Source organism: Sinohyriopsis cumingii, chromosome 8 (genome assembly GCF_028554795.1).
Source record: "Sinohyriopsis cumingii isolate HCF-2022 chromosome 8, ASM2855479v2, whole genome shotgun sequence".
In the NCBI taxonomy this organism is placed as follows: Eukaryota; Metazoa; Mollusca; class Bivalvia; order Unionida; family Unionidae; genus Sinohyriopsis; species Sinohyriopsis cumingii.
In genome coordinates, this window is record NC_142968.1 from 69976017 (window position 1) to 69988556 (window position 12540).

The window sequence follows — 12540 nt, forward strand, 5'->3', positions numbered from 1 at the left end:
ACCCGGAAAGATATGACAAGTTGTCTGTATAGGGTAAGTGATCAGTATGGGAAGTCTGGATGTATATTTCACTGTATAGGGTTAGTGGTCACTGTATGAGATTCGGCTGCATATTTCATTGTTTTAAGAGTTAGATGCATTTACCGCTCCGGTGGCCTAGTGGTTAGAGCGTCCGCCTCGGATGCGGGAGGTCGTGGGTTCGATCCCCGGCCGAGTCATGCCAAAGACTTACAAAAATGGTACTAACAGCTGCCTTGCTTGGCACTCAGCATTAAGAGGTTAGTGTTAGGACTGGTGACTGGGTGGGACATCATGCTACATGTCTGAGGCACGATGCCCCAGTGCTAGACATCACTATAAACTGCCACATTGCAGACATCGTAGCGATATGACTGAACAATTGTTAAAGCTACGTAAAAAATTCAAATCACATCACATCACACAGTTAGATGCATTTAGTTACTGGACCATGTATGACACTAACCCTTCTATGATTCTTATCCTTAGAAACAAATGTGCTGTGAATTTTCCTTTGAAGCAGGTGGAAACTCTGTATGTGTGTTTATGGTGCTTACCGCATGAAAACAATACAATACAATCACATTAGATTGTGGTTAAAATGGAAACTGGTTTTCTTTATGTGCTGCCCGTATTAATATTTTAATAAGGACTATTTGCTGTGAAACTAGCAAACATGGAGCATTCCATATATATATATATATATATATATATATATATATATATATATATATATATATATATATATATATATATAGTGTCATTCCAAATCCCTTAGTAATTTATATTTAAGTATTACCTTCTCTTTTATTAGCGTCAGTCTAAAAAGGTATATTAAAGTGAGCACTACTTTGTTTGGAAAATAACAGGTAAGTGTGAGATGTTTATGTTTAGTCCGTTTCTCTTTTAACCACAGAGTTATTTGATTGACTGCATTACTTTGGACGCCCTATCACTGACTGTTGCACATTTGCGTAATTAACAATTCAGTTCAAACCAAGTTACTCTCATAAATTGTACGTTTCAGTTAAATGTTAGAAGAAAGACTTAATGTGCCAATTTATCTGCCTTAAGCAACCATTTAAATTGTATCACTTGTTGATATATTGACTGAGACACACAACACTAAACATTTCTGCATACACTGAAATGAAAGCTAACGCGCAAGGCATACAATTCACGTGATTTGTACCTGTAACGTCTTCTATATGTGTTCATTTTATTTTAGTATTTGATTGAACACATTCTTTAAAGAACCGTTATTCGTTTCATTTCACTCCACCTTCATCAATATTCATTCAAAGATTATTATATGAACACCGCTAGAAAGACAAATGAGAAAGTAATCTTTAAAGTTTGTCATCACTTTTAAACCAAGTTCAACCAAGAGATATGATTCCTTATAATTGTATTGAATGTTTGTTGCACTGTACTGTCACAGCTTACGAACCGTGTATGGGACAGATTTGCATTACCTTCCACTGGTAATGAAGTTCTTATATTGATATATATTTCCTGACAAGGAATGGACCAGCGTTTCAACAGGCAAACCCAAAAGGTAGGAAAACTATACTGTCGTTCTCCAATTCATTATTACCAGAATCTAAAACGAGTCTGGAACTAATCTTACCTCAAGATTTACTGGTTTCAACTGAATACAAGTGAATAACCATGCAGTAACTTCATTTGACACAGAAATGGAAATCAGGGATATTGTCTTTAGAAAATCTGCATCGTCAAGTTCCAACAATTTATCCAATCCCGCTCGCTGTAAATAACTGTCTAAATAAAATGTTGTCATTCTAATGACATGTCTCCATCGTAGCCTCACACAATGTCCTGCCTTAAAGTTCAAAACTGTCAGCCGGGTCTCGGGTTCATACTTGCCTAGTTATTCAGCTGGTGAAATATTATGTGATGCAAAATTATATAACCACACAATATCTGTAATCCCATATATAAGTCTGCTGCCCCCATGCGTTGAAGATTATTATATGAACACCGCGAGAAGTATTTATGAGAAAGTAATCGTTGAGTTTGTCATCATATTTAAACCATGCTCAACCAAAGTGTATTGTATGTTTGATGCACGGTACTGTCACAGTTTAAGAACCGTGTATGGGACAGATTTGCATTACCTTCCACTGGTAATGACGTTGTTATCTGCTTATCAATTTTCTGACAAAGAATGAACCGGTATTTTACCGACAAGCACCAACAGTAGGAAAAATGTACTGTCGATCTCAGATCCCTTTTTACCATAATCTCAAACGAGACTGGAACTAACCCTCATGATTTCCTGGTTTCAACTGAACACGCTTGAACAAACATGCGGTAACTTTATTTAACATTGAAATAGAAATGAGTATTATTTTCTTTCGCAAATATTTATCATTGAGTTCCAACAATTTCTCGATCCCCGCTCGCTGTAAATAACTGTTAAAATAAAATTGTCATTCTAATGGCAAGTCCCCATCGGGGCCTCATACAATGTCCAGTCTGAAAGTTCAAAAGCTGTCAGCCGGGCGTCGGGTTACAACTTGCCTAGTTATTCAGCCGGCGATACATTCTCTGATGCAAAATTATATAAATGCACAATAGCTGTAAATTCCATATATAGGTCTGCCGTCCCCATGCATAGTATTAATAGTGTGGGTACTTACAACTGATGACTGTTATTACACATGATTCATTTATAAAACTGTTATACGCTCATCTCACCTATTCAAACAATGGTATTTGGTTTATGTCTACAGGTGTCGTTCGTATCAGAACATTTCATCATATTTAAACCATGCTCAATCAAGAGACATGATTCCTTGTAAAGTGTATTGTATTTTTGTTGCACTGTACCGTCACAGTTTAAGAATCTTGTATGGGACAGATGTACATTACCTTCCACTGGTTCTTATATGGATATCAATTTTCTGACAACGAATGAACCAGTATTTTACCGGCAAACACCAATAGTAGGAAAACTATACTGTCGATTTATAATCCTCTTTTACCATAATCTCAAGCGAGACTGTAACTAATCTTGCCTCGTGATTTCCTGGTTTCAACTGAACACGCTTAAACAAACATGCAGTTACTTCACTGACATAGAAATGGAAATGAGTATTATTTTCTTTAGCAAATATTTATCATCGAGCTCCAACAATTTCTCCAATCCCGCTCGCTGTAAATAACTGTAAAAAAAATAAAATTATGTCATTCTAATGACATGTCCCCATCGGAGCCTCACACAATGTCCCGTCTGAAAGTTCAAAAGCTGTCAGCTGGGCGTCGTTTTACAACTTTCCTAGTTATTCAGCTGGCGATATATTCTCTGATGAAAATTATATAACTACACAATAGCTGTAAGTTCCATATATAGGTCTGCTGCCCCCATGCTTTGAAGAACTTGTATTATTAATAGTGTGGGTACTTAGAATTGATGACTCTTACTACACACGATTCATTAATAAAACTGTTATACGCTCATCTCACCTATTCAAACAGTGATATTCGGTTTATGCCTACAGGTGAAGTTCGTATCAGAAAGTTTCAAATGTTAAGCGGTTTCTTTTTTTTCAGTTACATTGTGAGATTTTATTATCGTATGTTACGTGTTTAGGCTCGAATAAACAGTAACAAAAGAGTGAAAACAACAAGCTTTGAAAAATCTAACAAGAAATTTATTTCCCTGGAAAAAACACTATAACAAATGAAAAATAAAAATATACGGTTTTAAGAATGAAATCCAAAAATAATCCAAAAATAATCCACGAATTAAATTTTCGAAGTCCTAATAATGAAATGTTCTAATGAATTCAAGTTCGAGTCCCGACGAAAATCCAAAAGGGAAGGCGATGACGTACTGCAGCCTTTACGGTGTTGTATCGTCTACAGTTCTTTTTTATTCAACAGTCAATAATATTCCGTTGTTTGAATTTCAAAAAAAAAATTAAATAAATGTCTTTGTCGAAGAATTCCGTATGAGCACTCAAATGTTTCCAGAAAAAAGAATTAATCTTTTGGAATCCAAATAATTTGAATAAAAATTAAAATGTAATTCCCAAAATGGCCACAAACACACACTTTCCACTGTAAAGAAAAAGACCCAACTGAGAAATCTCTCGCTAAGCATCACTGTTAAAACTAACTAATGCGCAACTTCTGAAAGACCAGAATTGCGAAATGGAGGCTGTTTACATATATAAAAAAAATCACGTAGCCCCAGTATGAACGTGATAAAATCAATCATTTTACTCCGAGAATAAAAAGAAATAAAAAGTTGTTTACTTCTCGCACTGATTTCTAAATCAAGGTCTGGAAGTAAGTCAAAATAAGATCCAGTGTTTCTATTATTAAGTATTTATGAAAAGATTCAGGTCAAAACTGAATTTTCTGGAAAATATCAAATTAATAATAAACAAAATTACATTACATTGACATGTAGTAAAATTAAAAATATTTATAAAAAAACAACTTACAAACAGAGACATAAATTAAATCAAATATACGTAACAATTAATTTATCGGACATTTGATTGGAATATAACAAAAATAATTTTGTCATAATAAATCGATCTTGATTGTTCAATCAAATCTTGTTGTTACTGTCAGGCGCTCCAGATCATTAGTAGACACCACCCCGATATTCTGATTTCGTCATTCGACCTGATCTAACAATCAAGATCGCCTTTCTGTGCTAATATTTATATGTAAATCTCCCGTACACTTTTCTAAATACATGTACGAGTTGAAAAAGGCCTCAGCAACACTTAATTAGGTATCTTTATACATTAATAGAAACAAAACTTTAGTATTAAATATGAGAACAGCAATTAATATTTTCTTTAATATCAACGATGCCAAAGTCAGTAAAGATGAAAACATGAGTATGATGATGTATACTTTAGACCGGTCAGCTCTAGGCCAATCAATCTTGACTGCTTTAAAAAAAAAAGGGAAGAGTAATGCAGTCTGTAAATAAAGTTAAGGAAAGGAAAGACAACCCGGAAAGATATGACAAGTTGTCTGTATAGGTTAAATGATCACTATCGGAGGTCTTGCGTATATTTTACTGTATAGAGTAAGTGGTTACTATGTGAGGTTGGGCTGCATATTTCAACATTTTAAGAGTTAGATGCATTTAGTTACTGAACTATATCTGTCTAAAATCCATGTAGGACCCTTATAATAAAGATGCACTGGGAATTTTCCTTTCAAGCAGGTGGGAAACCTGTATATGATTGTTTTAGGTGCTTACCGCATGAAAAACAATACAACAGAATATAATCACATTTGATGGTGGTTAAAATGGAAACTGGTTTTCTTTACGTGCTGTCGGTATTGATATGTTAATGGGGATTATGTGCTATCAAAATAGCGAACATGGAAAATCTCCCATATATATTTATATGGGTCGCGATACAAAAACAATTGTTGCTGGATCTTAAAATCTGTAAATTGTAGCAGTCCCAAAAATTCATTAAAATTTCGTAACGTATGAAAATTATTCAATTCGCAGTAGAAAATACTATGAAAAAACAGTCAATTTTCTCACTCTCTTTCTTTATTGGTATCTGTATTTTATGTATACAGTTTCCTTAATTAAAATTCCTAAGATCAGAGCATCACACAATGCCTCTTTTAAAAGTTCAAAAGTTGTCAGGCGGGCTTCGGGGAAAAAGCTTGTTTTGTTATTCAGCTGGGAAATCTTATATGATGCAGAATTGTACAGCTGCACACTAGCTGTGAATATCATATACGGGTCTGCTTCACGTACAAGTCCAGATCCAACTGTAAACTACACAAACAGCATATCAGGGTCTATGTTGTTTGCAAGCTGGACTGGTTTTGTAAGCGGGTATATACGGTACCAATAAAACCTTGAACTTTCATTTCAGATTTAGCAGATTTATTTGAATTTCCAACATGAAAGTGAAGGCCATCTTAAGTGTAGCTGTAACTGTGATATTTTCGATTGCTCCGAATAGAGGACAGGATGCTCCCAGAGATGGAGGACCCAATATTTGTCATACTGTAGCAATGTAAGCTATAAAAAAATTGTATTCTAGTTTAGACCGCTTGTTTTAGGTTTATGATTTTAATTGTTGGCGTCATTTATATGGGTCGTGATACATAAAAAAATTGTTATTGGATCTTAAAATCTGTAAATTGTAGCAGTCCCAAAATTCATTAAAATTTCTTAACGTATGAAAATTATTCAATTCGCAGTAGAAAATACTATAGAAAAACAGTAAATTCTCTCACTCTCTTTCTTTGTTGGTATCTGTATTGTATGTATACAGTTTCCTTAATTGTCATTCCTAAGATCGTACAATTAACATCTTAAACGTTTAAATATACGAAGGGGATATTGTGATAACAGTCCGTTTGTGTCTGCGCAGTATCACGGAACTCCTACAATGTTAAAAGCTAGATGCATGAAACGAGAAATCAGGGACAGCCTTGCGGGCATAGATTGTGCCAAAACTTGAAGAATTTTTATCGTGCTCCTCAAGATGGGACTAGAGGGTTAGCAGGTGTTTTTACATTAAAAGTTTAAATAACTTTGGAGTTTTATGACGCCCATGTCTGAGAATCAACATATGTGATAAATGACCACATTTGCTGGTGATCACTTTAACCTCGTCAATGTGCAGCTTCAGCAGTCTTTGAACACGCGAAACTATGCCTACATGAATCGTTTGTAGCAACAATTAAGTGTACATTATTGTAAAACAATAAACATAGTTTATATCACTTTGAAAAGTCAGCAGCTGCTATAATACTAAAAATAAAAATACTAAATAGCTATAATGGTTCACCATCGTAAATCATCGCATTTCTTATCACTTTTCTTTGCACTAGATTCTCTGTTTATTGATGGACAGACGAAGAGTATTGCATTATCTGTTGACAAAACTACGGGAAAATTAGAATGGGTAGATGAGACCAAATAATGTCAATTAATTGAATTTTACATAAGATTGCTTTATTATTCGTTTCAGGGAGACTGTATCAGAGACAGTGGCCTACAATGAACCCTACACTTACAGGACCACGACGTGGTGTTGGTCATTTCCACCAAGATGTTCCCAATATTTGTGAGTCAGACCTCGATACACATTGATAAAAACAGTATATATTGCTTTATACTATAAAGCATTTACACAACAGTCTATTTAAATATAAATATTTAAAAATTTGATTGTTCCACAGCGTAGAAATATATTACCATTTTTCTATATGAAATTGTAAATACTACCTGCTCAGAACATAAAACGTTCAAATAACGACCGTCCTCGAGTTACTGACTTGAGGTGCGAATTCTGATTGTGATTCAAGAAAAGTACAGCTTTTTCAAGTACATATATTGTGAGAATGATGTCAGCTAGCCAGACTTGAATTGGGATTATATCTTTTAGCAGTTAATAGTTTTTTTTTTTAAAATTTAAATTGATATGCCAGTTGAACAAGAACTAGGAGAGGCCCAGTTATTTCTTACCTCCGGGCCCGTGATCGCTCTCAACGGCCCTGGTTATTAATGCAGGCTGCGCATCTTGCACATACATCCATATATTTACACTTGCCACTGCACAATGCATTGGACTGATATAAATATTTGTTTTTAAAAAACAAACGCACAAAAAATCATTGTTCGGTATAAATCTGCATTATTCGTTAGTTAGCAAACACGACATTTCCGATTGGCCAACACTAGTCTGATACCCCGTACATTGTATTATCATTAGTCATTATACTAGTGCATCATCGCTGTCTTCCGGTCGGGCGATAGAATCAAGTTGGGCCACTGATTTACTCCAGTCTAGTTACACGTGCGCGAAGACCTAAAAATAATGTAATTTGGTCAGTGATTGAATAAGCGGTATAACACCCGTCATGTTCATTGTAAGTTTTTATTGTACCTCATCAAGTGGAGAATGTTGGTTTGTACTTAGTACCGATACACAGGTGCTCGACGCGAGCTTGATGTTAAAAAATAATAATAATCTAAAGTAAAAAAAATCATACAGAGTGACAAAAATACTTTAGATTACCCCGATGACCGGTTCTGACATAGGACCCTCTCTATCATAAAATATATTATGATAGAGAGGGTCCTTTGTCAAAACGGGTCATCGGGGTAATCTACGGTATTTTTGTCACTCTATGATTTTTTTCCTTTAGATGATTGGTTTTTTTCTTAACATCAAGCTCACATCGAGCACCTGTGGTCGTAGCTATAGGACTCACGGTACTAATTCCACTCCAATGGTAAACATATGGAAACACTATCATATTCAAAATTCAATAACTTAAAATTTATGGGTGCTGATAATGACACCTATAATTTTTCGTGCACATCTAACCTTGGTGCAAGCTTATGTGTGGAGAACACCATATGACCCGCGGCAATTTGTTTACACACATGTGCATGAAACACGTGTTATTGATTCTGCACCAAATGAATAAGGTGCTACTTTCAGTATTGAGTACTCCTGAGTCAAGCCTGTAAAAATGCTAAAGTTGCATCAGTAGAAATTTGTCAATATTTTTTTTACATTACATATAGGATAAGCTCTCAAAAGATATTTTTCCTAAAATTTTAATTTTCATTATTAACCAGTTATGGACCACCAAACCTGTAAATACTCTATCATTTCTTCACCCATTTCTAGACTGGTTCACAGTTCTTCCGTATAATTAGTACCGTGTGTCCTATAACTCAGTGCAATAAACGGATTAGTTAACCAATAAAGGAAACAACGACTTAAAACATTTCTTAACTTATATGTTAGCGAGTAACGATAAAAATTGTCTCTGCTCCCACGGATTAGTGACGCTGATATTTGTTGTGTTCAGTCGGCAAAATCACTAACCGTGTGGTAGCGAATTAGCAATAATTTTGATTCCTCTATAAGTGACCTGTAAGTTCTGAACCGGTCAAGTATATATCAGTCAGAATAAGTTGTTTCCGTATCAGAGGTAACAGGTGAAATGATTTGTGGACGACCAGTGTTACTCGACATAATGGGAAAATAGATTAATACATCTAGAGGACAAAACGTAGTACTTGATAAATGTATATCGATGATTTATTCAATTAAATCGTTTTTTGTCTTAACATTTTTTTCATGTACATTTCAGCACCAAGTACAGATTGGGACAGAGGGTCGAGCAAAGGACAATCTATAAAACCATTAACAAATGTTGTATTGGATACATAAATGTAAATGGAATATGTCTTGGTGAGTAATGACACATAAAATAGGAACCTAATTAATATCAGATTGACATTAACCTGACCCCAATATACAGTCTCATTTGATGATACAGTTGTAGATTCAGGTCTCTGCTTCATGGAGCTGGGCACCGGTCCGGTGGCCTAGTGGTTAGAGCGTCCGCCTCGGAAGCGGGAGGTCATGGGTTCGAACCCCAGCCAAGTCATACCAAAGACTTACAAAAATGGTACTAACAGCTGGCTCACTAGACACTCAGCATTAAGAGGTTAGTGTTAGGACTGGTCGGCCTGGTGTCAGAATAATGTGACAGGGTGGGACATCATACTACATGTCTGCAGCATGATCTCCCAGTGCTAGACATCATTATAAACTGCCACACTGCAGACATTGTAGCAGTAAGACTGAAAAATTGTTAAAGCTACGTTAAAAATCCTAATCGCATACTCATGGAGCTGGGTATGTGTTATGTTCACTTGTTATTTATTTTGTTTCACACATTTTTATTGAAAGAATGACATTTTTCTGATTATTAAGGCATAATGTTATCTTTGATAAAAATACATTATTGGTTAGTCATGCATCCATCATCCTGTATCCATCTAGTGTCATGAATCCGTCTATCTGGTGTCCATTGGCAGTCATTGTTGCTTCAGCTCCTAAGTTATTTGGAGAACATTCATGAAACCTAATACACAGGCTGACCTTTGTAATCAGTTGGTCCTAAATTAAAATGGTGTTATTTGGACATCCAGCAGACTTCTCATGAATTCCTACAAATTTGTTTTAGACTGTATAGCATCAGTCACATCAAGGGACTCTTGTTTATATTTTAGTCCAGTGTCACAACACCTGTAATAGTAAGGTGGAAAGGGGGCTAATTTTATTAAGATGTAAAGACCATAAATACTTTAGTTTCTGTTTTCAGCACAATGTAGCAATGACTGTAATGGCCATGGTACCTGTGTTGCTCCTGGAATCTGTAAATGTTCACCTGGGTTCACAGGAAACAACTGTGAGGCAAGTAAGTAGAATAAATTACAGTATTTACCTGTACACTAATCATACATAGAGTAATCAGTGTAGGCCATGATCTGCCACTATATCAGATCACAATAGGTCTGTTTTATGCAGAGTATACATGACCAAATATAGTGGTCCCCTCACTATAGCACTTTTCAGGGTAGCCATTCAGGTGTCCCATGTTATATGTGAGGTCACCTTATATGGGGATATATTATACACTGATCCCTTACTATAGCACTGTTCAGAGTATCCATTAAAGTATACTGTGTTACATTTGGCTGCATTATACTGTACATTGTCAATGATCCCTCACTATAATGGAATTCAAGGTAATCATAAATGTGTCCCATGTTATATGTGAGATCACCTTATTCTGGGGTACATTATATTGTGATCCTTTACTACAACACTATTCAGGAGTGCCAGTAAAGTATAATGTTATGTCATTTAGGTTGTCTTGTACTGGGGTACATTAAACACTAATCCCTCACTACCACTTGAGGCAGCCATAAATGTTCACTGTATATGTGAGGATGCCTTGATCTCTCACTATAATTCTGTTTAAGACAGACATAAAAGTGTACCATTTTATATGTGATGTTATTTGTTGCTGTAGTACCTTATACACAATATTCATGTGAAATGAGGTAACATTATAGACAATATTCCTGTAAAATGAGGTAACATTATAGACAATATTCCTGTAAAATGAGGTAACATTATAGACAATATTCCTGTGAAATGAGGTAACATTATAGACAATATTTCTGTTACACAAGGTAATGGGATCCATGGCCTTGTCTGCTTATATAAGGGAAAGTGTTACATTAAGATGTCCATATATGCCTGATAAAAGGAACAGTGTTATATTGAGATGGCCATATATGCATTATAAAAGGGACAGTGGTATATTGAGATTGCCCTACCTGTATTGTAAAAGAGACAGTGTTATATTGAGATGGCCCTATCTGCCTTGTAAAAAGGACAGTGTTATATTGAGATGGCCATATATGCATTATAAAAGGGACAGTGGTATATCTAGATTGCCCTACCTGTATTGTAAAAGGGACAGTGGTATATTGAGTTGGCATTACCTGCCATGTAAAAGGGACAGTGTTATACTGAGATGGCCATACATGCTTGATAAAAGGAACAGTGTTATATTGAGATGGCTATGCCTGCCTTATAAAAGGGACAGTGTTTTACTGAGATGCCTTATTTTGAGGGACCACTGTACATAGTGAGTTTGAAGTTATGAAAATGAAATCAAAAGAACAAGGGGCAGCATATTACTGTAGCCAGTCAAGGTTGGTATATACCTGGCTGGTATCAAGTAAATAGGCCCATTTCAAGATTTCATTGACTGAATTGTTGTCATCTAATAGTACCTTCAGTCAGTTTTCATAACAAATGGGCAACCAGTGTTTGTCTATTTTACTGATAATGCTCTCCAGGTTTTAATTTTTGGTTGTAAAAGCAAATAAGAAAGCATTAAACATTATTTCCTTGTTAAGATATTTATAAAACATGTCAGGAAATAATTGAAATAACAGTTCTTATAAACTGCTGCTGATCATTGTTCTTGAGGAAGAAGTAATGGGAGGGCTTAGAGGGCAGATGGTCATATGGTGGGCACTAGAGGACATGATAGAGGGCACTAGAGGGTATGATCGAGGGCAGGTTGGAGGGCACTAGAGGGCAGGATGGTGGCACTAGATTGCATTATGGAGGGCATAATGGGGGCACTAAATAGTATGCTGGTGGCTATTAGAGAACAGGTTGGGGTGCATTAGATGACAAGATGGAAGGTACTAGAGCGCATGATAGGAGGCACCAGAGGACAGGATATGAAGCACTAGAGACATATGAGGACATAAAGAACATACAAGTAAAGATGCAGATAGGTCAGACATACAGAGCAGAGAAGGCCATCCTTGATTTTCTGTATACTGGTATCTTTACTTTGTATCTTGCTTGTGAATTTCAAGTATCATGTATTTATAGCTGCTGTCTTTTAAATGAATTTAGTTTGTGTGGAAGGAACATGGGGACCAAACTGTGACATGAAGTGTAACTGCAATGGTCATGGCACATGCAGCACTGTGGATGGAAGATGCATGTGTGCAGCAGGTGAGAGTTAATGCCAATTGATTCTGATATTCCAAAGTATCTTCAATTGTTAGATATAAAACTGTACAAAAGAAGCTGAATTATATTTATTATTCCATATTCAGTTGATAGCAAGTATCATATTGTTTCATAT

General features: G+C 35.6%; 1 protein-coding gene across 1 annotated transcript in view; it reads left to right on the top strand.

Annotated features, from left to right (window-relative positions):
- The first annotated feature begins 840 nt into the window (after positions 1-840).
- LOC149793773 (uncharacterized) overlaps positions 841-12540 on the top strand; it is a 128853-nt gene continuing 117153 nt past the window's right edge. Inside the window, exons 1-6 of the mRNA XM_089967764.1 lie at positions 841-887; positions 5913-6056; positions 7020-7115; positions 9160-9260; positions 10180-10275; positions 12306-12407. Coding sequence (XP_089823890.1) covers positions 5941-6056; positions 7020-7115; positions 9160-9260; positions 10180-10275; positions 12306-12407 — 511 coding nt within the window. The 5' untranslated portion in view covers positions 841-887; positions 5913-5940. The remainder of the gene's footprint in view (positions 888-5912; positions 6057-7019; positions 7116-9159; positions 9261-10179; positions 10276-12305; positions 12408-12540) is intronic.